Source organism: Schistocerca gregaria, chromosome 8 (assembly GCF_023897955.1).
Source record: "Schistocerca gregaria isolate iqSchGreg1 chromosome 8, iqSchGreg1.2, whole genome shotgun sequence".
Classification (NCBI taxonomy): Eukaryota; Metazoa; Arthropoda; class Insecta; order Orthoptera; family Acrididae; genus Schistocerca; species Schistocerca gregaria.
This window is the reverse complement of record NC_064927.1, coordinates 373,401,930-373,428,407: the sequence shown is the minus strand read 5'-3', so window position 1 is coordinate 373,428,407 and position 26,478 is coordinate 373,401,930. Positions and strand designations below refer to the sequence as shown.

General features: G+C 35.9%; 1 protein-coding gene across 3 annotated transcripts in view; it reads left to right on the top strand.

Annotated features, from left to right (window-relative positions):
* The window catches only part of LOC126284500 (uncharacterized), a 77,141-nt gene extending 53,665 nt beyond the window's left edge, over window positions 1-23,476 (top strand). For all 3 annotated transcript variants that reach the window (XM_049983474.1, XM_049983472.1, XM_049983473.1), the window contains exons 2-4: window positions 1,231-1,313; window positions 16,060-16,218; window positions 22,065-23,476. In XM_049983474.1, coding sequence (XP_049839431.1) covers window positions 1,231-1,313; window positions 16,060-16,218; window positions 22,065-22,283 — 461 coding nt within the window. In that variant the 3' untranslated portion in view covers window positions 22,284-23,476. The remainder of the gene's footprint in view (window positions 1-1,230; window positions 1,314-16,059; window positions 16,219-22,064) is intronic.
* The last annotated feature ends 3,002 nt before the right edge of the window (window positions 23,477-26,478 follow it).

Sequence of the window (26,478 nt, the reverse complement as noted above, 5' to 3'; positions counted from 1 at the left end):
AAGCAACTGTTCACAAACACATAAATGTCGTTCAACGTCTCTTGGTTTCAGCTCACACAGGACCCATGTTCCTGCTTTCTGAATCATGCCCATACCCTTGAGACATTTTGAAATGACTTGCTGTGTCACTCCCACTAATCGTGCAAATTATTCTTGAGTTTGATGTGAGTCTTCACTCAGCAATGTCTTTAATTCTGCATCTTCGAAAACATTCTCTCTTCCACCACTATGCCAGTCTACAACATTAAAATAATTGTTCTTGAAGCGTTGAAGCCACTCATGACACGTTCTTTCACTAATAGCATCCTTACCATATGTACTTGAGAGCATTTGATTAGACTCAGCTGCTGTTTTCTTCATACTGAAACAAAACAGTAACATGTCCCACAAATGATGAGAATGTCATAAACTGACATTTTCAGTCAAGAACAACTTTATGATGCAGACACAAATTGACTAATGTTTGAATGAGGTTATGTGAGGTCCAAGCTAACTACCTGATGCCTGCGATCTATTTCTTTCGACTGCTACATACCGTTGTCGCCACCTATCGGCAAATGGCAGAAACAAAGTTTTACACCTTATATATACATGTGCATTATCCTTGCAACACATCCTCTATTGCCATAATTGTCATGGTCTCGATCTCAACAAAGCCATTGCTTCCACACCATCTAACTTACAGTAGCTCCTTCATCTATCCTGTCATGCCCTCCCAATCCACTCCTCCACCCCTTCATCATCATGTGCCACATGAACTCAGTGGTTCTGGTGCCCATGTATTTCATTCCTATCTCATATGTGTACAGCCTCTCCCTCCTACATTCCTATCCTGAGCATCTATTGCCTCCCTCTGAACCATGAGCCACACTTCCCCATCCCCTTCTCCTGCTTACCACCTCTTTCCTTGCTCTAGCCACACTATTTGACACAAAACCTCAGCCCAGTCTACCTACTGAACTGTAGTCCTGTCACTGCATATTCAGCTGCCACAATGTAGCTGCACAAGTGTGTGACATAGTTTGTTAAAGCATTTATCCAAAAGCTAGTAAAGTTTTAATTCTTTTTTGTGTGCCTGACAATGACTCAATGCTTCTATTATTCAGTGAGTTGTCTCCTTTATTCCTAAAACATTCAAATTCTGCTGTAATTGTATTTACCATATTTAAAATGTTAATTAATACAGCAGTGTAAAGTAAGCTTATTATGCCATTTTTTGCTTTTTTTCAGATGAAGAAGGCGAGTTAAGAACAAGAGGCAACAAAACAGCACTTTGTACAAGGGTGCATTTTTTTATGAAGATTACTGAGCTGGTTAGTCCAAAATAACTGTAATTATTCTCCTAACAATTTTGGTTAATGAAACATTTAACTTTTAATGTGGCAGCATTAGTAGTTTCCAAAATACAATGTGCTCACAGGGAAAGTATGCTCATGCACTATGTTGAATAGACATGAGTCTCCAGTCCAGCTATAGGGTGTTATTGATTTATTAATTCAAACTACTGCTGGCTTAAGTGTAAATCAAGACGAACATTAATAAACACGAACATTACTTATAAATTAAAACTGTGCATTGGACTAGCACCCAGTCAAGGACTATACAGTTTTTAAGCAATGTTCTTAGCATTTGAGCCATCAAACCATGCCACATGATTCGAAACTTCACTATGCCAATGAAATGAAATGAAATCAAATGTCGTGTGACAAGGGCCTCCCGTCGGATAGACCGTTCACCTGGTGCAAGTCTTTTGATTTGACGCCACTTCGGCGATCGCCCATGTATATGTATTACAAATGTGAAAGAGAAGATTAGTTATTTTCCTGCCAAAACAAAAATTATTGCAAACTAAGAAAAGAGGCATCATAAGAAAAATGGTAAATGATATTGTTGTTGAAGCTATTAACTGGTTTCACACAAATGGTCTACCTTTAATGTTCAAATAAATACAGTATATCCAATTTTGTATGTAAAAAATACTTCACTTCCTATGAACGAAGTACACCAACAAAACATAATATACTAGGCAGAAAGTTATAAGTTTTCAGGTTACAATAAAGATAGAAATCTTAACTAGAAACTCCACATAGTATACAGATCAAAATGTTTACATTCATCTACTTTTTCCATAAGGATAATTGTGAGCTTTGGAGGTAAAGAAATCAGTAGCATGTTTTCATTCGCTAACTTCCCATGTGATAATATTCTGGAATAATCTCTCATTCAGCCAAAATTTATTCATTACATGGAGAAAATAATTAGAATTATTTGTAGGTCTACAAACATACAGTTTGCAGCTATTAATTAAAGCAGCTGGGATTATTTAACCACAACCTCACAATACATATATTCATCAATTAAATTTATTGCCAACAACCCACTGCAATTTGAGAGTAATAGAGGTATTTACAAGTAATTTCCTATGACAAAAAGGAATCTATACTTCTTCTAGATGCTAATTTTAATGCAGAAATGAATGAAATACAGAAATAAATCTCTTTGATGATTTGTGCAGCAAAAAAAAGTTTTGCAAATAGCATATATGTATTCAAGTGAAAACAATATAGTTGTACTTCAATAGCAAACTGTACCATCAGCCTGATAGTCTAGCGATGGGTAACACACTAGCAGGCATCTTCACTGATATTTTCATCAATCTGCTGGAAGAGTAATTCTTTAGTAGTTTTTCAACTGCTGATCTGAGTATTTTATCATATTCTTGGTATGTAAACAACATTTTGATCACATACAGTAGTTCCCAGGAAGGAATTCGACATTTGTTTGAAATTTTTGATAGTATTCATAAAAATCAGTTTTAATGTGAATTAGAAAATAACAATCATCAGCTTAATTACTTGGACCTCAGTATTGTTATTGACAATGACAGACTTTCTATCAGCATTTTTTTGAAAAACCACTAATACAGATCAAACTGTGCTCAATAGTTCAGTGCATCCTCATTCGCATAAGGAATCATTTTTCCATTCAGCCATTCATCCTGCAGTAATTGTACCTTTATCACCAGACAAGCTCAGCAGAGAGATTAATATAATAAAAACTATTGCAGTTAATAATGGCTGTTATCTATTGAGAGCTGACAAGACCTTCAAAGTTAAAACTGACTCTTAAATGGCCACTTTAGGCACCAGTGCTGTTTCTGATACTAACAAGTAGAAAAATGTTTTCTTTATTTCATCTCTAGACTTTATTTATTATAGAATTCGTTGTCTTCTGATTAAAATATATGGATGCAAAATTAGCTTTTCCACTAACAATAACTTGCAAAAAAATCTTATTTTCAATCTTAAGTGCACAGCTGCTCCTGTACACCATTCAGGTGTTTTTAAAACCATGTGTGATGCATGTCTTGTTACTTATATAGGACAAACTAAAAGATCTTTCTGAGGATGATGGCCTCATCCTCAATAAACTGTTACAGTTATGCAACAAAAAAATTTTCTACAATTTTCGTTCACCACTCACAGAATTTTTATTCCTTTATTTTTTACTATATTTTCCTGCCTCTATTTCCAAAACATTATTTTCTTTGAACCTCATTGATGTACGCTACTAAAGTTACTTTCATGCAGATATTTTTTGGATTTTATAGATATTTGCACAAAATTTTCTATGTTATTCTGTCCTTTACATAACAGTAATTTCTGTAAAGCCAGATAGATGGCTCTTAGTTATCCTTCATCTGCTTGACCGTGTATTTTCAAAAATATCTGAAGCTCTCTTCCTTTGTATTTTATTTTTATAATTAACTGTTGTTTTTCCAGTTATTTATGTTATAATGTTGCAAATGGGCACTTGTTGCTGGCCACGTCCAATAGGTAGCACAACTTGTTTTGTTTTCATGGCAGCAATGTAAGCCTCTGGGCCAATCAGTCTGATGTTGTTCCTGCCTAGGAATATGAGCATATCTGCTTGAAAATCTGACCACTACCCTCTTGCAATGCAATTTTATGACAATTGTCATCTTGTTTAATATTTTTTGTCATAATTAATTTCCTATGTATTATTTCATAGTGTATCTCAAAATTTTGTTCTGATGAAGATATCCTTAGAGGTGTCAAAACCTAGCTCAGTGTACAAAACAGTTATTTGCAACCAGTTGGCTGTGTGATTCCTATTTTTGAAAACTTGTGAAGTGTACTCAATCTAGTGTAGCGTGTGTATGTATCATGGTTCCATGCAAGACCGTTTCTGGCTCAACCTGTGATGTATGTTTACTCTTTGTTTTTTTTCTGAGATATTGTCCTGATGTTTTGTTTGCTTTGTCAGTTTAATGTCATTTTGTGTTATGGGTTATTTTAAGGCTAACAAAGTGAGTTTTATTAACCTGAAGCAGTTGGCGAGCCTGACATGATACATGACAGCCATAGGCATTAAAAATGCTATGCTTTCACAGTTAGAAAGCCAATTTTCCTGTCATGATTCACTGTGGCAAACAGAAAATATACTTATTTATTTACATTTTCTTTGCATGGAGCTATCGTAATGATGGCTTTTGCAAACGTCAGACTTAATACTATGGTTATATTTACACTTATAAAATACACTATATTTTGTATTCTTATATCTATTTTTTATATTTGTCATGTTACAGTTGTTACAATCACTGTCTTAAAATTCAGTGAAAGAATATAAACATTTTTCTATTAGAAAAGATTTTAATTTTGTTTTAAAAACATTTCCCATTTAAATTTTAGAGCGTTTGGTAGCTTGTTATGCCAGATCAAACCACTGATAGATGGACTTCTATCAGTCATTTTTAATGTTGTTCTGTTAGTTACACTTTGTTCTAGTGTTGTGATCATGTACATCACTGCCCTTGATAACTTCTGTTTGTTGACTTATAAAAAATACAACTATGTTGAAGATATACAGAGAATATATTGTCAGATATTTGTGCTGTACAAACACTTCATGACATGAATCTCTATGTCCCATCCCATGTATATGTGTTATTGCTCTTTTCTGTAGTAGTAACATTCTTTTTAAATGTACATCGGCTGCACAGCCCCATAGTTCAATTACATAACTGAAAAAGGGGTGAAGTGTTCCATAATATACTAATTTCAGTGCTTGGCTAGGTACTATCTTTGCGAGCTGGCTGAGGAAATATATGGCACTACTGACTTTTCTGCATACGGAATTAATGTGGTATGTCCACCACAAATTTTCATCAACATACACACCAAGGAAATTACAGTTAACATTTTCTGTTGCAGAGATATTACACACACTATTCATATTGTTGTGGTGAGAACTGACTGTTTTAAATGCCAGTAGGTGAGATTTGGTGACATTCATCTTGAGTCACTGATCATTGAAGTATTTTGTTACTTCTGTTACACTCCTAGTAGCAAGAGATTCTAGCCCATTAGATTCACTTCCATAGAATAAGATTGACATGTCATCTGTATAGCTTACAATATGGGAGTTAATGAGTTGTGGTATGTCATTAATACATATAAGGAAGAGAAAGGGTCCAAGGATTGAGCCCTGTGGTACACCTGTGTATGCTGTCACAGCACTCAGTGAAGAAATGGCACTGGAAGTGTAGAGTGTTCTGTTATCACTGCCAAATGTGAACCAATATTGAGCAATTAAGGACATCTTAATCATTTGACTTTCACAGTCTGAGGTGAAGAGACTGACAAAATTACTTCGTACCAGAGACTGGGTGACTGCATATCATCGTAGCTGCTGCACCAATTACATACATTGGCAAGCAATGCAGCAAGTGACAAACTTTTGCAGAGCATTTGGCTACATGGGTACCACCTGACGCTCAAAAGATTTTAGCTGTGTGCACCAGCAATCTAGATGAGCTAGTACAAACTGCCAATAGTATATTTGAAATGTATCCATCTGTGTGTGTTGCAGCAGTTAGCCCACAACTGCTGATAGACAGCAATTTTGCTGTGGTACAAGCTCAGACCATCAAACTCACCACACAAGTCACTGCATTGTGAGCTCAGGACAACAGTTGCCAATCCCATCGCTATCACTCAAACGGAAAATGCAGCTATTCACATACAGCTATGAAAGTACCACCACCAATTTGGATCCAAGTCATTGAAGTATAGCATAGTACATGACAATGGACTCATTATTAATACGTCAAAATGCGACTTTGGGTCAGATGTTCAATTTCTTGGATATACCATTAATCCTCAAGGAATTTGGCCATCGAAAGAGAAGGTAGACATAATACGTGTTTTTCCATGACATAAAACAATCAAGGAACTACAACACTTTTGTGGTGTCATGAACTATTATTATCATTATGCACTCCTAGCTGCATTACTGGACAAATTCGTACAAGTCAGACCAAGACCTAAGGATAAACTTCAGTGGAATCCAGAAGCTGATGTGGCAATGTCTGATTTGAAGACTGCCACGACTGAAGCAGCACTCTTGGTGCACCCAGTACTGTAGGCACAACTTGCACTGGTGGTTGATGCATCTGCCTCCAAAATAAGTGCTGCAATACAACAATGCATGGATGGATACTGGCTGAAGACAAACTGAGTGTGCCGGTTGATGGGCTCTCAGACATAGAATCTATTTCTGAAGTATTTCGCTTTGAAGCTCTCACTGCAGTGCAACAATCAGATCATTAATTACTTAATTTGTTAACACAAACATCAGGCATGCAACCCTGTCACATCACACTACCACTGTCAGGTGTCCAATTATATTGTGATATTGCTGACAACAGACCATGGCCATTCGTGACTGCCAAGTCCTGACAAAAGGCAATCACCTTGCTGCACAACATGATACACCCAGGGGTTAGAACCACAGCACAGATGCTGAAATGAGTACTTGTCTGGCCATATATGGACAGAGACTGTAAGCAGCTTGTACAAAACGCATGGCCTATTAATGCAACAAAGTTAGCAGACTTGTCAGATCAGTGCTGGGAAGCTTCATCATTCTGAATCTACAATTTGATCATGTCGTAGAATCTCTTCCACCATTGGAAGGATTCACTCACTGTATCATAGCTGTAGACCATTATATATGCTGGCCTTAAGTACTCCCAATAACTGATATAACTGCTGAAGCTGTCACAACCACATTCTTTCATGGTTGAATCAGCCATTTCGGTACACCCCTGTGGATCACAATTGACCAGGGAGACAGTTTGAATCATATCTCTTCAAAGAACTTACTTTCTTACTTGGCATGAAGTATCACTGTGATACCATGATTTGTAACAATGGACAGTGACACTACCTATCATTCTCTTAGGTCTACGTGCATCCCTGAAGGAAGACCTCCAAGCAGCTACATCAGAGCTTATGTTGCTCAACCAGTATGCCTTGCTGGTGAGTTCTTCACCAGTGTACAAGATGAATCCATTGATCCATTAGAGTCTGTGAATAAGCTGTGCACACAGATGTGACAACTGCATCCAGTGTTGCCAAGGGATTAGCCAAACTGCTGCCCATTCATGTTTGACAAGCTATGCTCACACATAGAGAATTCCATAATTTCTCCAAAGTTTGATCAACTAGGAGCAAAGGTGTTATCATTAGCTACATCAGATTTATGTACTAGAAAGATAGTAACACACCAAAAAGAGAAATTCTATATGTCAATGGTAGCAAACTTAATGTTAGGAATATACCCCCTATTATGACACATGAAATGCACACATAATATGCCACCACAGAGTAGTGTGTCATATTTCATGCTAGTTTATCAAAATGTTAAGTCAGTGCCTAATAATATGGGAATATTACTGTCAGATAAGATGGAAATTATGTTTATAACATATTTTAGTGAATGCAGTTCAACCAAAGATATTCTAGTGTTGACAATGCATTGAAGTTTTTAGTTTAACTTTATGTATCTGTAGAAAAGTATCTGCTCATTGAAGAATATGTATATCTGTTAGGACATGATCTGAACACTATCGGTGTTCATTGGAACTCAATCTATAGAGTATGAATTTGAAGTATGTGCAACAAAACTGACCACATTAAAAATAATTATTTGTTTATTAGGCACCTAAAAAGACTCAAAACATTGCTCAGCCTTCAAACAATGACCTTTTTCAGAACTAACTAACACCAAATGCACATACATAAGTGTGTCTACATTGTTATGTCATATTCCTCATCATGGCACAGCAGATTGATCCACTTGTCTGGCTGCCTCTCCCTCCCAGCCCTCAGCCACTCTTTACGTCATTCCTCCATCCTCCTCTCCATCCCCATCCCCTTTCCTCTCTTACCCACTCCACTTGTACTTGTAACATGTCATTCATGGCAACTGTGGACACCAGAGCCAGTTTCCAGTAATGTCTTTCCCATTATGATGCATGCTGAAGCATCTGTTGAAACAAACTTTTGGAAAACCTGGAAGGAAGCAGCAGTTTGCTGAGGACTGCTATCAGACGGAGAAGGAATCTGGCAATGAAAATGCATGTATTTTGCTCTTGTTGTCAACTAGCTGAAAAGTCTGAGTATTGAAACAGTTTTGTTGGGTGGCTGGGAGCTTGCAAAATTGAGGAGTGGGCCAACAACCCTCACCGCTGTAGCAAGTGAGTTGTGGGCCTTTTGGAGTGGAGGTGATGTTTTGATACTTTAAGTACATCACATCAGGAGTGAGTGGTCCTCAGTGATCATAAAAGCTATTTTTCCATTTCATAAAGCCTGCAAGACTTAGAGAAAATGCATTCCATTGTGCCAATGCTTTTTGAATTTTGAAGCAAGTATTCCACTTTAGTGACTGTGCATGTTTTTAATAGAAAGAGTCTTCTCACCAGAGCACAGCATAAATCGCCAGAAACCAGATGGAGGCAGTGTATCGATTATTTGTGGTATATGTATTCCAATACAGTGGTCACGTCTCAGAATCTTGCTGAATGTAGTTAGATAGCTAGAGGGCAGTAATTATTTATTTGGGAGAAGTGCAAAAGCTGTCTTGTATGTTAAAGCAGGGCAGAGAAATAGATTGGTTCCACCAATCAACTTTTTTCTGAGTAAATCTGCAGAACAGTATGTTCTCTAATTTGTCTCTAGTGAAATACAGGGTTTGAATACTAGCAATGTCTGTGAGTGGAACTTCACACAGTGCCACCAAGGCTGCAAGTAAGAGATGTAAGGAGTTTTTCACACTCAACACAGTCCCTCATCTTCAGCCAATCTGAATGACAGATCAAGGATGTCTATGTTTCTGTGAATCTATATTTTGTATTAGTCATCTCTAAAGAACAACATTGTTCCAAAGCTCGTCATGTATTATGAGCATTCAATAAGTAATGCAACACTTTTTTCCTGGCCAATTTCAGTTAAAAATATGCGGAATTTGGTGTGGGACATTGAGCAATATTCCTGCCAAAACCTCTATAGTTTCATGAAGTTCCAATTGGTGGAAGCCCTACATGTACCCTTGAAAATGGTGTCAATGACAGAGGTGCATTCCAAGCAGAAAGCTGTCATTGAGGTTATTTTGGTGGAAAACCAGAGTATTGCAGAAATTTGTAGGTACTTGTAGAATGTCTACAGAGACCTGACAGTGAAGTGAACAAAAGCACGGTGGTCACTGGGTAAGGCATCTATCATCATCACACATACCTGTCCTATGTCCTGTGTGCTGGTTGACTGCAAATCAAACACCTTGCTGCACAGCAGGACATCCCTGTTTGTAGTGCTGATACACTTGTCCACCAGCTGGGGTACTCAAAGGTGTGAATAAACACTAAGTTCCTTGCCAAGAACACAAAGAGCAACAGAGGACAATATGTGCTGAATTGCTTGCTCATTACAAGGCTGATAATGACAATTTTTTTTTCAGACATCATCACAGGCAATGAAACAACTTTGAACCAGAAAAGAAACAGAAATCCATGGAGTGATGCCTTTCCTTTGAATAAGTTTGAAACAGCACCCTCAGCCAGTAAAGTCATGACAGTCTTCTGAGACACTGATGGGGTTATTCTGTTCAGTGTTTTCCCTCATGGTGCAATCATCAGATCAGAGGTGTAATGTGCTACCCTTAGGAAATTGAAGAATGACTTCAGTGTATTTGTTGCCAGAAAAATGCAAATGAACTTCTCCTTCTCCCAGCCAATGCAAGGTCTCATACAAGTCTGCAGACCTGAGACAGCTCATAAAACTTCATTGGACTGTTCTCCCTTATCCACTCTATAGTCCAGGTCTTGCACCTTTTGACATCTGTCTGTTTGGCCCAATGAAGGATGCACTCCACATAAAGCAGTACATGAATGATGAGGAGGTTATTGATGACACAAGTTATTGGCTGTGTTGTTGAGCAGTAAAGTAAGAGGCTATACACCATTTGGGTATCTAGGCTCTGTCAGTAAGATGGCATTAGGCTGTTGCATTGAACAGAGATTATGTTGAAAAATAGGGTTTTGTAGCTGAAAGATTGGGAAATAATATGTTGTATTGGAATCCTGAATAAAACCAATCTAAATAAAATGTTCTCAGGTTTCTGACCCCGTCAATTGCTTAAAACTCCAGGAGCTTTTGGCCAAGCACTCCTTGGCCATTGTCAAGTGTTATGACTGCCAGCGGGCTGTTGGTGCACCCTTATATATGCTAGCTGCCCGCTGTGATGTCACTGGTGCCCGTGACATTGCCATATATGGGTATGTTTTGAGTCGGCGTTTGATGTGCCCTCTTCAACCATATGATCGCTGGATCCCACGCAGTGCTGAACTACAAGCCACCATCTCTGTTCAGGGTGTTTGCGGTAATTTTTACTTCAATAGTTTCATTTATTAAACTGTCCCAGAAGCCATTAGTGCAGGTCATGATAGAGATATTGTCAAATTTTATGTAGTGACCGTTTTCTAACACTTGCTCAACTAAAGCCGATTTCTCTGGATAGTGTAGGCGATAATACCTCTCATGTTCTTTCCTGCATTGTTCTACAGTGTACACTGTTTGTCCGGTGTACTTCTGGCCACACTCCAGGTGTTCTGAGACCTACTGCATCTTTAACTGGTCTCAATAATTGATGGATTTTGCTGGAGGCCTGAAGATTGATTTGATATAGTGTCTTTTGGAAACCCAAGAACATTTTATTCAATATTATTACCACGAGACTCTGCATTCATACAAAACCAATCTGCTTTCAGAAAAAAAGTGTTACATTACTGATTGAATGCCTCTTGTATTTGTCAGTCACTCAAAAACTAAACTACAGGGTGACTAGTTACCTTTCTTTCTTACGCTTTTTATAAGTATGAGATAGAATGTAAGTTCTTCTATTGAAAACCTAGACCAGACATAACAGTTAGGAAGGCCAAATGAACTTTGGGATTTCTGTCTTCAAAATATACATTTCAATATCTATAGGGATAGGAACATTCACTTGCCTATTTAACGTGCTTTAAATTAAAATAACAACAATTAAAGGAAGAAGGATGAAATAAACATTACTGTTAATACTTGGTATTGTGGTCCATTTCATATCTGCATATATTCAAGTTTTTTATTCCACAGCCTCTAGTTATTCCAGCATTGACAACAGCATACTTTAACAGTCAAGAGATTAGTGATACAATTATGTTTGTATAGGGTTTTAATGAAAGATGCTGCTCCTATTTACAGACATCACACTTACTGGCTTGATGTTAAGAAACTTGATAAAACCTGTAACTTAAGAATCATTAGACATTTTCTTCATCACTTTGCACAAGGATTTGCCTCCTGTAAGTGTTCACTTGTTTTCCTCCAGTTCTTTTTTTTTTACAAGGTTTTTCTCAAAGAAATGAACTATTTTATTGGTGTTTTAGTACCACTACCACTGTTATTTGCATGTTTTATGGGTATAAGCCCCTTCACCATCTGATCTGTTAATTCATTCATACATTCATCATGTTCCGTAATACTTGTCGAGCAATGGTACCTTGAAGGATGTGCAGTGATCCACGTATACATTAACAAAAGACAAGAGTATCATAGAAACTTAATCTATATACGGTATTGACAATAAACTGCCACCATACTGCTTAACAGTAAGAAGGCTGCCTTTTAAATTTTTAGCAAAACAATGAAAGAAAATCACTTTTTGCACAAATCATTTTATTGTTTCTCAAACTATTTGCCTTTAAAATTGATATTTTTCCCACTTTGATATTAAAGCCAATTTTTTTATATTTCTATAATTTTTTTAATTGTCTAAAAGTCTAAAACATTGGTTGCAACATGTCCAATGTAAGCAAAGAAAAAAATGGTCATATTTTGGAAATTTGTTTTGATTGAATAATTTATTTTTGTTTTGGTTCATCTTGGAATCCCCAAACAGTTTATTGCTGCTTGGTTTCTGGATCATGCAGACATCTCCAAGTTTTGACTTTGTTGTTGTACTCAGGTTCTGAATTTTCTCAGTTGAATTTATTTTAGCATTTACAACCCTGTTTCTGAGTGTCAGTTAAATTGTACAGAATCCATTAGGAATGGATCTTTTCATACATAAATATTAATGCAAAATGTTCTGCATCTTCAGTCATCAGTATTCCTAAAGATTCCTCTGTATTGTGGAAAGCTACATACAGATCCTCCTTAATCATGCTGCATGTAGAGCTGATTTGTATTTATTTATTTTTGGAGCACCAATCAGTTCCACTCTACTCTCACAAAGTTCACTACTTTTGGAAGCAAGACCACAAAATAAATGCTGCATAACAATTATAAACAGTTTCTCCTGAAGGTAAGTGACATTTAAAATTGAAAGAAGGGTTTTGAGGTATTCTTGGATTAAGCCTTTATGAAATCTGAAAAAAAAATCATCAGATGAAAAATTCCTTGTGAAATTTTCTTTTTTCTTTTTCTTTTTTTTTTTTTTTTTTTTTTTTTTTTTTTTTTTTTTTGCTGCACTGTTACATTACACATTCACTGTAAACAAACTACTTGGCCAATTTCTGTGCTGCCACTTTTGTAACAATAACAAATCACAAGTTTTAAAACAATATCAATGTCACATTTCACAGTGTTGTCTACTGGCCTTCTGTAATAAGTTAAATGGTGAAGTAAACTACTAAAAGTCATTACTTCGAAAAAAAAAAAAAAGAAAAGTGTAAAGACCACAGATGCATTTAATTTTAAAAGCTTCTGATAGTGGTGTATATTTAGCTGCAGCATTTTTTCTTGAGTTACCAACCTCTGTCCACAACTACCAAATATGCGATAACAGAAAGTACACACATCTATGTGAATAATGCCTGCCTGGCACCAAAATAACATGTAAATACAGCAGCAAGGGCAGCAGCAGCATCCCCCACCCACCCCCAAACCCTACAAAAATAGAATTATGATCTTGGCAAACCAAACTTGCATCCTGGCCTACCCCACAATGAAAGATTTAATGAAGTATCTGTTTGAAGAAAGCCAGGACAGATAACGAGCACTGACTAGCAGCAAATGTACCCATGGCCATTATTTATGAGTCTCAAAACTATTTTGCGATTTACTACCATTCCCTTGCAATGCTGTCTGTTTTGTGCTGTGTAATAATATAAGTACAAGAATTGCCTCGGCTTACAATGGTGAACCAAATGCAAAATGTTCTTACTCCCATGGGTACTCCAACAGCTAAAAGTTTCTTTTGTCTATAACAGTGGTTTTCAAACTTTGTGAGTCCACAGCTACCTTGGCTTAAACATTACACACATGACACCCATTAGTTTATTCATACTGAGCTTGAAGGGGTGATCTGTAGTGATTACTTAGGAGAAGAAGAACTACTTAGTTGACATCACCATAAAACTTTATTGTAGATAACTGGTTTTGGTAAAACTAAATTACCATTTTCGTATCTTCCATAAACAGGGTGCCAAAAGACTATCTGTCAATAGCCAATGCATGAATTTGTAAGACTAACTGTTAATAGCCAATGCAGGAGTTTGCCTCATGCTTTAGCTATTGGCAGTTAGTCTTGTGGTGCCCTGGTAAACATGATATCTTATATGCTGGGAATGATGTTTTGGTGAATTGTGATTCACACAGTAATTGTTAATTTTTTAATTTTTTATATGACAATACATTGCTTATTTCATGTTTAAGTACCTGGAAATTCAATGAAAAGATTTTCTGTGTAGCTGGCACAAGATGTTTGCAATAATCTTTATGAAGATCTGAAGATGGTAGCTTAGTTTTACCAAAACCGATTATCTACAACAAAGCTTTTATAGCGATCTCAGCTGAGAAGTTCTTCTTCTCCTGAGTATATAACACCCAATATGAAGTTGGGGGGGGGGGGGGGAGGGGGGGGAGGGGGGGATAAACTTAACCTTAAAGAAAATGATTGAGAGTAGATATTTCTTTCTTGATTGCTGACGTAACACATTTGAATCTATTTTTTATGTCATTACATCTTATTGTTGCAATGAAATCAATATAAAGGATTAACTTGCTGCTTCGTCATTAGTTCTTCATCATATTGGCACAAGTTCTGATATTGCAACTTCTATCTATTTTTCTACATTCCACCTTCTACTCTTGTCATAACAATAGTTACTTGCTGGCATGCTAGGAGTAACTACTAGTGCACAAGTTGTTCCTTCACTCAGAAAGCAAATTAACCAAACAATTTTTGTTATGAAAGCACCACAATGTCCCCACTGCCAAGTCTGCAATGTCCCTACTGTTAAGTCCACTACATCCCTGGGAGCCACAATGCACTGTTTGAAAATCCCTAGTCTATAAGTTATATAAAGGAATGCACATTATTTACCCTGATTTATAGACTGTAGAAGCAAGAGTGTACCCAGGACCTGACTGGCGAGGTGGCTTGAAGGAGGCAATTTGTATTAGATTCACAGAGAAAGACAAAGTAAGGGGGGAGGGGGATGGGGTATCTTCACCCAATGAAGAACTCATTGAGTGACTTGTCACATTTGATAGTCAAAATAAGTAGCAGTCCAGTGGAGAATGAGCTAAGACATTGTCATGGAGCAAAAACATCTCCCTTGTAGCTTCTCACGACACTTTGTTTTGAAAGCCTCCTGTAGCTTCATTGGGTGATCTTGGCAGTTTGCTCTTGTGAAGGTTTGCCCCTTGTGGGCATAGTCACACCATGGCAGTCTCAGAAAACACTCTGCATCACCTTGCCAAATGATGGTTGGGTCTTTTAGTGGTGGTAAATCCATATTGCTTGCTTTGATTTCTTTTTGTATATTGGTGATGGGCAGCTAAAGAAGTTATATGGATTGTTCTGACACAGGTGAATTATTTCCACTGCTGCCTCAGTTCAGCAGGCTTCTTTAATGGATGTGAGCAGTTGCAGAATATAGTGGGAAGCTTTATCATCTTCAACATGTCATGCAAGATGCTGAAAACTGATCCATGCCTGATTTTTCATGTTTTCTACCTTATCTTGATTGTGGTATGTATGTCTTTCTGCACCAGTGACTCTACTTCTCTTGTTATTTATGGTTCTTCAAAGAAAGACATGTCAGCTGGACTTCTTTAACAACACCGCATGCATCCACATCATCCAAACACTGTGCCAATGATTAAGTGTGTTGAAGAAAAAAATTACTACACAATACCTTATCAAAGGGCTGTCCTACTTTATGTAGGCTTCTCTAGCAACATGGTACAGTAAGAGGAGGCATGGGGATTTCAGTGTGTACCAGTACTGAAGACATGATTTTGCAAATAAACAGGGGCTTAATTATATAACTTTATGATTTTAAAATCACAATCAAAACTTTATGATGACTGCTTGCAGTTTAGATATTGCTGAAGGTGAACATGCAATTAGATGCTCTAGCTTTCTTTGAACTGATACACACTTAATATGTCTATTGGACAGGGCAAGATGCAAGTTCAGTCTCTAAAAATTTAATTCAATTTTTTTTCCTGAGGGGAGTTGGTGTGTACACTCTCCTAATTCCTGGTGCAGTAGAAGCAGGTACAGTGTAAATTTGGATAGAACATAACACCGACAACATGCATGCTATGAAACTATTTTTTTTTACTGTGCTGATTGCTAGCCTTACAGGTACAACAGTTTATTTACACATAAACAGCTGATATTGACCAAATTGATGCATTTCAGGTGTTTGCATGCTTGGCTGCTGGATTGCTGTCTGAAGCAGAGGATATAACAAACACCATACTGAAAACAGAAATAGTACATGGAACAACAATTGGTTTTATTATGATCAATGGACTTATAGTTTTTGCTGAACTTACACAGCCAATAGGCAAAGCACCGGTACAGTAATAAGTTTTTTTGAAACAGAGATAAGGGATAATGCTTTTATAATTAATAAACATGACAAAGTTATATATTTACAAGTATTTTAAAAAAGTATTTTACCTACCACTATGAGGATTCATTACCTTTTTGTTATAAAAAAAGAGGGAAGTCGTATTAACAGAAAATTTTGTGGAAGTTTCTGACTGTTTGTAAATTAATGCAAAAAGTTCTCTTAGGAGATGAGTACTCTCCCCAATTAAAATATTAAAAACATGAATAACAGTTTTACATTTTCCTCTAAGTTCTCTTTGCACAAAACTAACAAACAACAAATATATGTAATTGTACCATTTTTATATAACTTTTCACAATAGTATATCAATTTTATATTTCTGTAAGTTAAATAATCATGTACAAACACATACTATTAGAGATGATATTGTTCATAACTGTACTTCATGAGTTATTCTCTTCTGAAATCCAAGTGTAACAGATGTATTCAGTTGTATGTATGTGCTTCAACTAAGAAAGGTTAAGTAGCCTGCATAGCAGAATATCACTGGGCATATTCATCAAGGAAAAGCTCAGTAACAACCAAATACAAGCACTGACTTGCTTGTTAGTTAGTGTGATCTCGTTACTCAGTAGACAAGCAGCTATTAAGAATTAACATTTAATATATCTGTTTTAACATTTTCATTCCCAAACATAAACAACAATTCAGATTTGTAATCCTAATACATATGAGGTGGATGTTCGGGTGAGATGCACCAAACATCGCCTTATAATCATGAGTGCATTTATTTACCCTACACACAAGTAAGGGTTAGAGAGAACTGGTTGGTGAAACTGCACAAAGATAATGTTTTGCTTAGTTCAAAGATGATGCTCAGATTGATACTGGTGTCGATCTCATTGGTGCCACATATACTTTTATTTCTTTTTGTATGCAGTCATCAAATGATGGCTTTTGCAAAAGTAATAATGCTACAAAGATATAATACATATCACATTTGTGTACAAAGGTTTAGTAACAACATATTTACCTACAAAGGTTAATAAATAACAGATATAGCTTAGAATTCTTTCAATGAACCCAGATTTACTTACAAGAAAAGTTTCTAAATTTGTTTTAAATGGATCCCCAGCACATAGTCCTATCGATTCTGGCAGTTCGTTGTACAACATTGAGCCACTGATATATGGATGGTGATCTATTACTTATAATTTTCTTCTTTGACTGTAATAACTGTTCTTATTTCTTGTGTTGCAACTATGTACATCATAGCACAGTGAGATATTTATTTTTGACAAGAGAATCACAACAGGTTTACCTATATCCCCGACCATGTATCAGCCTAACATCTTTCTTCAGTTCAAGTGCACAACAGTAGCACATCCCTACAACTCTACCCCACAGCTTATAAATGGCATAGTACACTGTTTTTTAGTGTTTCATTACATACAATTTTGGACAGTTGGCTACACAAATACAATGCACTGTTTATTGTCCCACATATGTAGTTAACATGGTTTTCTCACCAAAGACTGGCATACAAGTGTAGACCAAGAAATTCACTGTCTTTGAGGTCTGTAGATGAAATTCCAAAAATATTTCCCATAAGTTTGACATGAATTGACTTATTTTAACTCCAGTAACTATGGTTTCATGTTACTTGCTCTTGGGCCTTGGTTACTAAAATATTTAATCGCCTCACATATCCCGTATATAGAAAAATATGTTATATCCATCTCATGGTCACCATAAAACAGTAGAGAGGTGCCTTCAGTGTGAGCAGGTATATGGGAATTTGAAAGATGCATATTATTTACATACACAATAAAAGCAAATAATCATAATATTGGCCCCAGTGTCACACCCTGCATTACTGTTTCTGTCATATGCTGAAGTGACAAAAGTCATGGGAGAGCAGTATGCACATATAAAGATGGGGTAGTACTGCATACACAAGGTATAAAAGGGCAGTGAGTTGGCAGAGTTGTAGTTTGTACTCAGGTGCTTCATGTGAACAGGTGTATGAGGTGATTATGGCCACACGATGGGAATTAACAAACTTTGAAAGTGGAATGTTAATTGGAGCTAGGTGCATTGGACAGGCATTTCAGAAATCATTAGGGAATTCAATATTCAAAAATCCCCAGTGTCGAGAGTGTGAATATCACATTCACACATAACCTCTCACTATGGACAATGCAGTGGCTGACAGCCTTCACTTAATGACTGACAGCAGTGTTTATATAAAGTTTTCAGTGCTAACAGAGAAGCATCACTTCATCAAATAATTACAGGAAATAATGTGGGATGTGTGAAGAACTTATACATTAGGACAACGATGCAAAATCTGAAATTAATGGGCTATGGCAGCATATGCACAATGCGAGTGCTTTTGCTAACAACATGACATTGCTTACAGCATCTCTCCTGGGTTCATGACCATATCAGTTGGATCATAGATGACTGGAAAACCATGACCTGGTCAGATGAGCCCTAATTTCAGCTAGTAAGAGCTAATGGTGGGGTTCAAGAGTGATGCAGATCCCACGAAGTCATGGGCTCAAGTTGCCAATAAGGCACTTTGCAAGCTGGTGGTGGCTCCATAATGGCATGAGCTGTGTTTACATGGACTGAACTGATCATTGACTGGATGTGGTTATGTCTGGCTACCTAGGAGACCATTTTCAGCCATTGATGGATGTCATATTCCCAAACAATGAATGCAATTTTTGTGGATGACAATGCTCCATGTCACCGGGCCACAATTGTTCACAATTGGTTTGAAGAACATGTGACATTTGCCTGCTTTATTTCCTTGTTGATTGTCCTCAGTGTCAACATACTGTGTTGCTATACTGGCAGAAAAGTGAGGGGGGGGGGGGGAGGGGGGGAGGAGTTCAAAACTGACTACTTTAAATGATGTAGCCAACAGATGCACATTTGTGTTTCACAGTTCTTTACTTTCAATGTTCATTCCCACCCCAACAACACACAGTTATATGGCCAGTCCACTGCTGGTTAACTTTGATAAGCCTCATTAATAGTTTGCAGGCATATGTGAGCATACTGCTACAACAGTTTACTGTTGAATATCTGTGAGCAGTAAAAACTGAACTACACAGTTCACAGTTCTTGTAGAATAATACAATACATGTTGAACAGACACTATCATTGTTTTAACACATGGCCTATTTCTCTTACACTTATTTCACAGATAAGCTGATGCATTATTGTTGACTTAACCAGGATGCGTTTCTCATCTGAAAATCAGCTGCGGGCTGACTGTCTCGAGTCCAAAAATTGGGCCCTTCTATATCATCACAATAATAGGTACTGGAACTAAACATTGTTCAATGTTTGAGTTACAGAAATTACAACTGGGACATACTTCATTCAATTATCTGAATATATAGAAAAATTCCGTCTTTTTAACAATTTCTTCTATTACAAGGGTTAAGCCGTATTACTTGTTTAAATCATGAAATTAGCAGATATAGATACACAAAAAACACTTTTGACAAAACTGTTATTTACTTTGGAATTAATTTAGGGCTGGCTTTGCAAACATGTTTTTTATTAGAGCCAAATAAATACTTAAAGAACGCCATTGTTTCATCTTCCAAATGTTTATAATTAGTACAGAATTTATATTTGTTTATAAGTCAAGAGTAGTATTTAAGTTATGAAACAATTACTGATTTCACCCTATAACAAAAGATACTAACTAGGAATAGTCAAAATAAATTAGGAAATTGATGACATACACAAAAAACTAAGCACAAAATTTGATCTGGTGTTATATTCTTTGAAACTGAGGGCCAACCTTTCTCTTTTATGAAAATGCAGATTATGTTCATGTATGTTAATCATAATTAGTTAAAAAAATGAAGAAATTAATTTTAAGGAGACAGATGGTAAAACAAGGGAGGAAGCAAAAAGATCCCGGCTTGCTTCATCATAAACATTCTTGAAAAATGGGGGAAATGAATTGCCCATCCAGACTGCACAATATGAATCCCATTGAATATTTATGGAACATAATCTATAGATCAGTTTGTGCACAAAATCCAGCAGTGGTGACACTTTTGCAATTATGAATGCTGTAGGGGTAGCATGGCTCAATAATTCTTAGAGGAACTTACAATAACTTGTTGAGTCCATCCCACATCTCATTGTTGCACTACACTAGGCAAACGAAGGTCTCATATATTATTATTTACATATTATTACTTTTGTCACCTCAATGTGGACTGAATGTTGATTTTTCTGATCCCATTTTGATTATTTTGTGTTTGTACAAAGTTTACAGTTTTTTAGGTAAGTCGACAGGAGTTCAAGAGATGTGTGCATGACAGTGTATGCCCTAAGTTTCTGAAAGAGATGTGCATGATTATGAGTTCAAAAGCCTTTGTGAGACCGAGATTATGCCTAAAGTATGCTTTCCTTCATCTATATAGCTAGAGTTGGTGCAAAAATTCTGTGACAGTTATTGTGGTGTTGAGATCTTTACAAAATCCATGTTGGGTCTCTGCAAGGACATTCTTTGTAGTGGAAACACACTAAGATGTTCTAAAATCACTGATTCAAAAATCTTACTAAATGTATAAGTCAGAGATATTGGTCTTCAATCTTTGATTCTTTTTAGTGTATTGATATGACCTTCTTTGATGCTACAACTGACAAGATATGTAATTGATTTAACTACAATGTTTGTGCATTCTTTAAGTTCTGTGTTGTAAAGACCATCCCAACAACCTGAGTGTTTGTTTTTTAGCCATAGAATTATTTTGTTGATCCCTTGTTATTTTACTTCCACCAATTCTGAGTCCTTATCTGCTATGTAGCAAAGTATTAGGATGTTGAGTGGATCTGTGTCTGGAGTTATGGTGCCATTTGGGTAGGTAAAATGGTTGTTAAGAATGTTACAAATAGTTTCTTGGTCTTTTATCAGTTGTCCTTCATGTCTGATTTGTATTTATTGCTTCCTCATATGTGTTTGTACATGTTTTATGGTATTTGTTAAAGAGGTTCCCAGAGGTATGGCTTATATTAGCTGACTGTGCTATTGCTTCACTGTGAACTTGTTTCCTGAGATTTAAGAGTTGTAATTTGAAACTTTGCTTAGTACTGGCAAATTTTCCTTTGAAAGTGTGCAGTCCAGATGACTTGTACAGTATACAGAAGCAATAGATATACTGTCTAAGCTTGACCAATGTAGCTGGTAGTTTCGAATTAACTCTTATTCTTTCAGCACATAATAACTGGAAGAAATGATGATTTGGTGACAGTGATATGGGAACATTCACTAAAAGTAGTTCTTCAAATCACTATTAATCAAATAACACTTTAATTTCTTGCTTCTCCTCAGATTTCTAATAGCTGGGAGTGACACAGTGAAACATGGAAAAAGAACCACAGAGTGTTTGTGCATTTTTATGTACATAAACATGAACTATTGAGCATTTAATAGGCATATTAACAAAACTGAAAACATTACTGGATCAGCAAAAAGTGTAATGACAACAGGGAATCAAAACCTTCTGATTAAATTTAAATGAAAAATTTGTCTAGGCATCCACAGTTTGTCTCGCAAATCCAAAATGATTAAACAGATTATCATATTATGTGAAATGGATTAAGCACAAAATACTGTTTCTAGTCATAAGAAAATTGGCAATGCATGATGCATATGTAGTATAAAAATTTCAAGTATTAAAAAAAAGTTTTGTGTTTCTCTCATAACTATGCTATGATTTTAAAATGCATAATCTTACACAATGTAGTTTTTAGAAACTGTAGTGTTAATTCAAAAACTAAAGTTAATTCTTACTTTTATGTGCTCCAGATGGTACTGTCATCAGTATTTGGTTGCATTATGTTCATCACTTCTGGAGTGTGTCTGCTACAAGTGAGGAAGACTATTGGTGCTGTGTGTGCAGGAATAATCTCAATACTAGAAGGTGTACTCTTCTTCAGTGATATTTTTGTTGTCTGGTGCTATAGAGAGGATGTCAAGATACAATGGTCACGCCAGAGCTTGCGTTCCAGAGCTGCATTTGTCTAGATGGTCATGAAAATCAACCAAAAGTTCTTCTACATAGACTGTCTCACATCACTGTTAATGCTACATCACTTAGTACATTCATTTTATCTCAATATGCCATACCTGCCAAAAACTGTAGGAGAGCAATAAGTGCTGAAGCTGACTGTGTTCTTTCAAATATTCCAATTTAATTGACTGAAGCACTGAGGGAGTCATCACAGTTGTAATATTTATATGACACGGAACAAGATTCTATTCTGATAACTTTGTAATACAGTACTGGTCATGGACCCTCAAGACACATAAACGAATTTATGCCAGCAATACATATATCTGCAGGGTTAAAGGTAATCTACAGGAGGAAAGCAGGTAATATGTAAATATAACTTATTAATGTATTATTTACTGTGGAAAGTTGAAGAGCTGTGAGTTCATAATTTATTTTGTTATATTTATCATGAATAAAATGCATAAATACGCAATATGGTAATTTATTGTGTAAGTTTGAGTAGCTGTGTTCTCATCATTTTTTTAAGAATTACATCTAATAGCGAAATCTTATGTTTTCATTTGTGATTATTTATATGTATGCCCCAACTCGATTTTCATAATTAATGTGTAAAACCATTGAACAGTAAGTAAGTTTCTGTTTTCTTACAATATGCTCATGATTAAATCTATTGCTGCACCTGAGGTTGAAAAATGAATAACTGTGCTTACACAAGGAAACGTTGTGCTACATTCCAATATTCCATCAATAAAGGTATTTTTCTCTTTAAGTAGGATGTAAGGACAGTATTCCTGTTGTCTATGCTTGTAAAACTTATTCTGCAGCATTTGTATCACAGTATTGGCATCACTTTTTATTTTATACTATTTCTTAATTTTTGTTGCAGTTGCATTCATGTTTGAGTTAATGATTACCAGTTAAAATGTACTTGTTCATTTTCAAACTACTTCCTGAGCTGTTCTTCTGTGGCTAATGAAATAACTTCATAGTATAACATTTCCACATACAAACTGTTATTCACATTTGAACATTTTGTACCACTAACTATTATATGATGAGTCATCTCTTAATGAACAAGTATTAACATTTATTGCACTGTGAAGTTCCTCGTGTTAAGTATAATATTTTCCTTTGTATGGATGTTACTGTGATTTTAGCTGGTTGAGGACACTGTTGATTATGGAAATGCAGAAGTTTGATTATTTTTCTCTTTTTACTTAAGTCTACAATCCTTCTAGCAAGATACACAAAGCTGCTTTTGTGTGCAGTGAAAAGGGAAAAAAATATTTTTGTAAATGCAGTAATCTTCTCTGAAGTATTTCATAATCTTTACTTGAATGAAATTTCAGGAGGAGGAGGAGGTGAGAAAGAGAGGGGGAAGGGGGGAGGGGGAGAGATCAATGAGCAAAGCAAGCTCTGGCTTGTGTATGAAGCCTGCTCAAAAATTTTTGGAACATTCCTAATTTCCTGCCAATTGCATGTTGGAGCAAAATGCAGTTGGCATACCTAGACACACCTACGTTTAATGTGTAATGAACAGAAGAAATGTGTCTGCATTAAATTTTTCATGAAACTCAAAAAACCCTTTACAGAGACACACTAAATGATGCAGGAAGCCTGCAGTGGTATGTGATTAAGTCATATTAAGTGTTACAAATGTTTCACATGGTTTAAAAATGACCCCACAAAAGTTGAAGATGACCCTCATTCAGGATGCCCTTCAATGTCTTGTCAGGTTGGCTCACATGTCAAAGCCATGCTGATAGATTTCTTTGACTTTGAAGGATTATTTAATCATGAATTTATGCCACATGGACAAACTGTTAATCAGTGGTATTCATGATGTGTTGCAATGCCTGCAAGAAAATGTGAGAAGGAAACAGCCTGAAATGCGGCAAGCCAATTCATGGCTCTTGTATCATTATAATGTGTCCACACATTCATCCCTGTTGGTGCATGACTATTCCACAAGAAACGAAATCACTGTGCTGCCTCATCCCCCATAATCTCAAGACATGGCTCCTGTAGACTTTGTTTTTACTTGCAAAGTTGAAAACCTCATTAAAAGGATGAAGATTTGCAATGAAGATGAGACAAAAGAAAATTCATAGATGGCACTTCACATAATCCAGCAAGAGGCTTACATTGTTGGGAGCAGTGTATCAGTTGTGGTAGAGAGATTTGGAAGGAGACCATGCACAATAATTAAAAGGTAAGTGCAGAAAATTTTTGTGAATGGAGTTCTGGAATTTTTTTAACAGACCTCGTATATTTTATAGGTTGTCACAGGTAAAGGAGCAAAGCATAGGACATAATATTAGATTCCTTCACACACTGAACCACAAAATATATTTTTCACATCATACCAATCACCCATTATATTTGAAGTAATACACAGAGGTAACACCACATACAGTTCCATCATTATCCTAACCCAAAAAATCTAATCACAGTACATTGAAATGAATCACAACATTCACCAAAGGCTCTGACAATGATATTATAAAACAGTTTTTAGTATTTGATACTGAATTACTCTACACCCTTGTGCTGAGGTTAGTGTCTGTGGGCTCTCAGATTTTCTGCTATTCTACATTTTTGCATCCTCTTGTTCATTTATACTTAGCTCACCAAAGTCTACCACAGAAAATATATTTGTATGAAACATCTATCAATGTGTCTGATTTGTAGACTGGAGCATCATATACAGGGCCAGAAGTTACCCACAGAAATAGATTAATATCTTCATAAATTTAGAAGATGCTATTAGTTGGAATTTCAGATGATGCAGTTATTGATTTGGAAGTGTTATCTGATAAAAATTGTAATAGATCTTGACACAATATCAATTTGAAGCAAAGACTGGAAACATTGTGATAGACAAATTAAATTGTGCAGTTCATAAAAAGTAGAAGAACAGTATCTTTGAATACATGAATAATGATTCACAATCAAACTGAGCCATGTTCTGTGAATACCTCAGAGTAACTCAAATATGAAGTGTAACTATAGTTGAAGTTGTAACAAAGCAGGTGGATCCCCTTCATCTGTTATATTTCTCTCTCGCACAAAAATTATTATTGCCATTTTAAAATACCTTCAATATTATCATTTGTATGGAATGGACACAGTACCTAAAGACTTTGAATATTGAATCAGAGCTTATTCAAACTAATTTTATTATCTATGACATTTGTTCCATTATCTCTTAGTGTGATTAGTTTATATGAAAACTGTGTTAATTACACAATACTTGTAATCTCAGTTTTTGCTATCATTGTTCATTTGTAAACACACACCTGATTACTAACTTAATGATAGAGTAGCTGAAAAAGGCATATAAATAACTATAGCACTTATACAGCTATTAGTGAGAATATGTTAGCAACTTTTGCTCTCATTTAGTTTCAGTGTAATTAGTTTCTTAGCACAAACATTGTTACAGAAATAAAATTCCATATTAGCTAAACTAGCTAGCATAATTCAACATAAATTACAATACATAAAAGTACTAGTTAAAATGAATATCCCCCCAATATTCAATTACTCAGAAATGTAGGTCTACAATTGTAAGCTATGAAAATCCAGCAAACAACAATATCCAGCGTATAGGTATAATTAGTGTAAGTTTGTATACAAGGTAAGGTGGACACCATTTTAATTAAATTTTCATGTCCAGAAGTTTATTCCAGGACTGTTTAAATGATTCATTGAATTGTGAAGTTGTAACTGTTATAATGCTTACTGTGGCAAAGGTATCAGACATGAACTATGTTATTTCCAAATTATAATTACAGGTGCACATCATTTTCATTCTGATTTGACTGATAGTGTAGTACAGATATAATTCTGTGACTATGTTAAATATTTGTTTGCCACACAAGAATTTTTGTGTCATTTTAGTGTTTGCTTACAGCAATCAAAAAATCAGATTATAGGACAATAACTGAGTGTAATATGTGCCTAACTGATTAGATGTGCATAATTTAAGTAAATGAGACTCAATCTTCTAATAAACTGTAGCTTGGTGTGAAAATATAATTTAAAAAAGGCTACTTTCAATAATCACTTTTCAGCCCGATTCAACAGAGATGCAGCTATGAAAGGCATATGCGTATCCATAAAAATACACTCCTGGAAATTGAAATAAGAACACTGTGAATTCATTGTCCCAGGAAGGGGAAACTTTATTGACACATTCCTGGG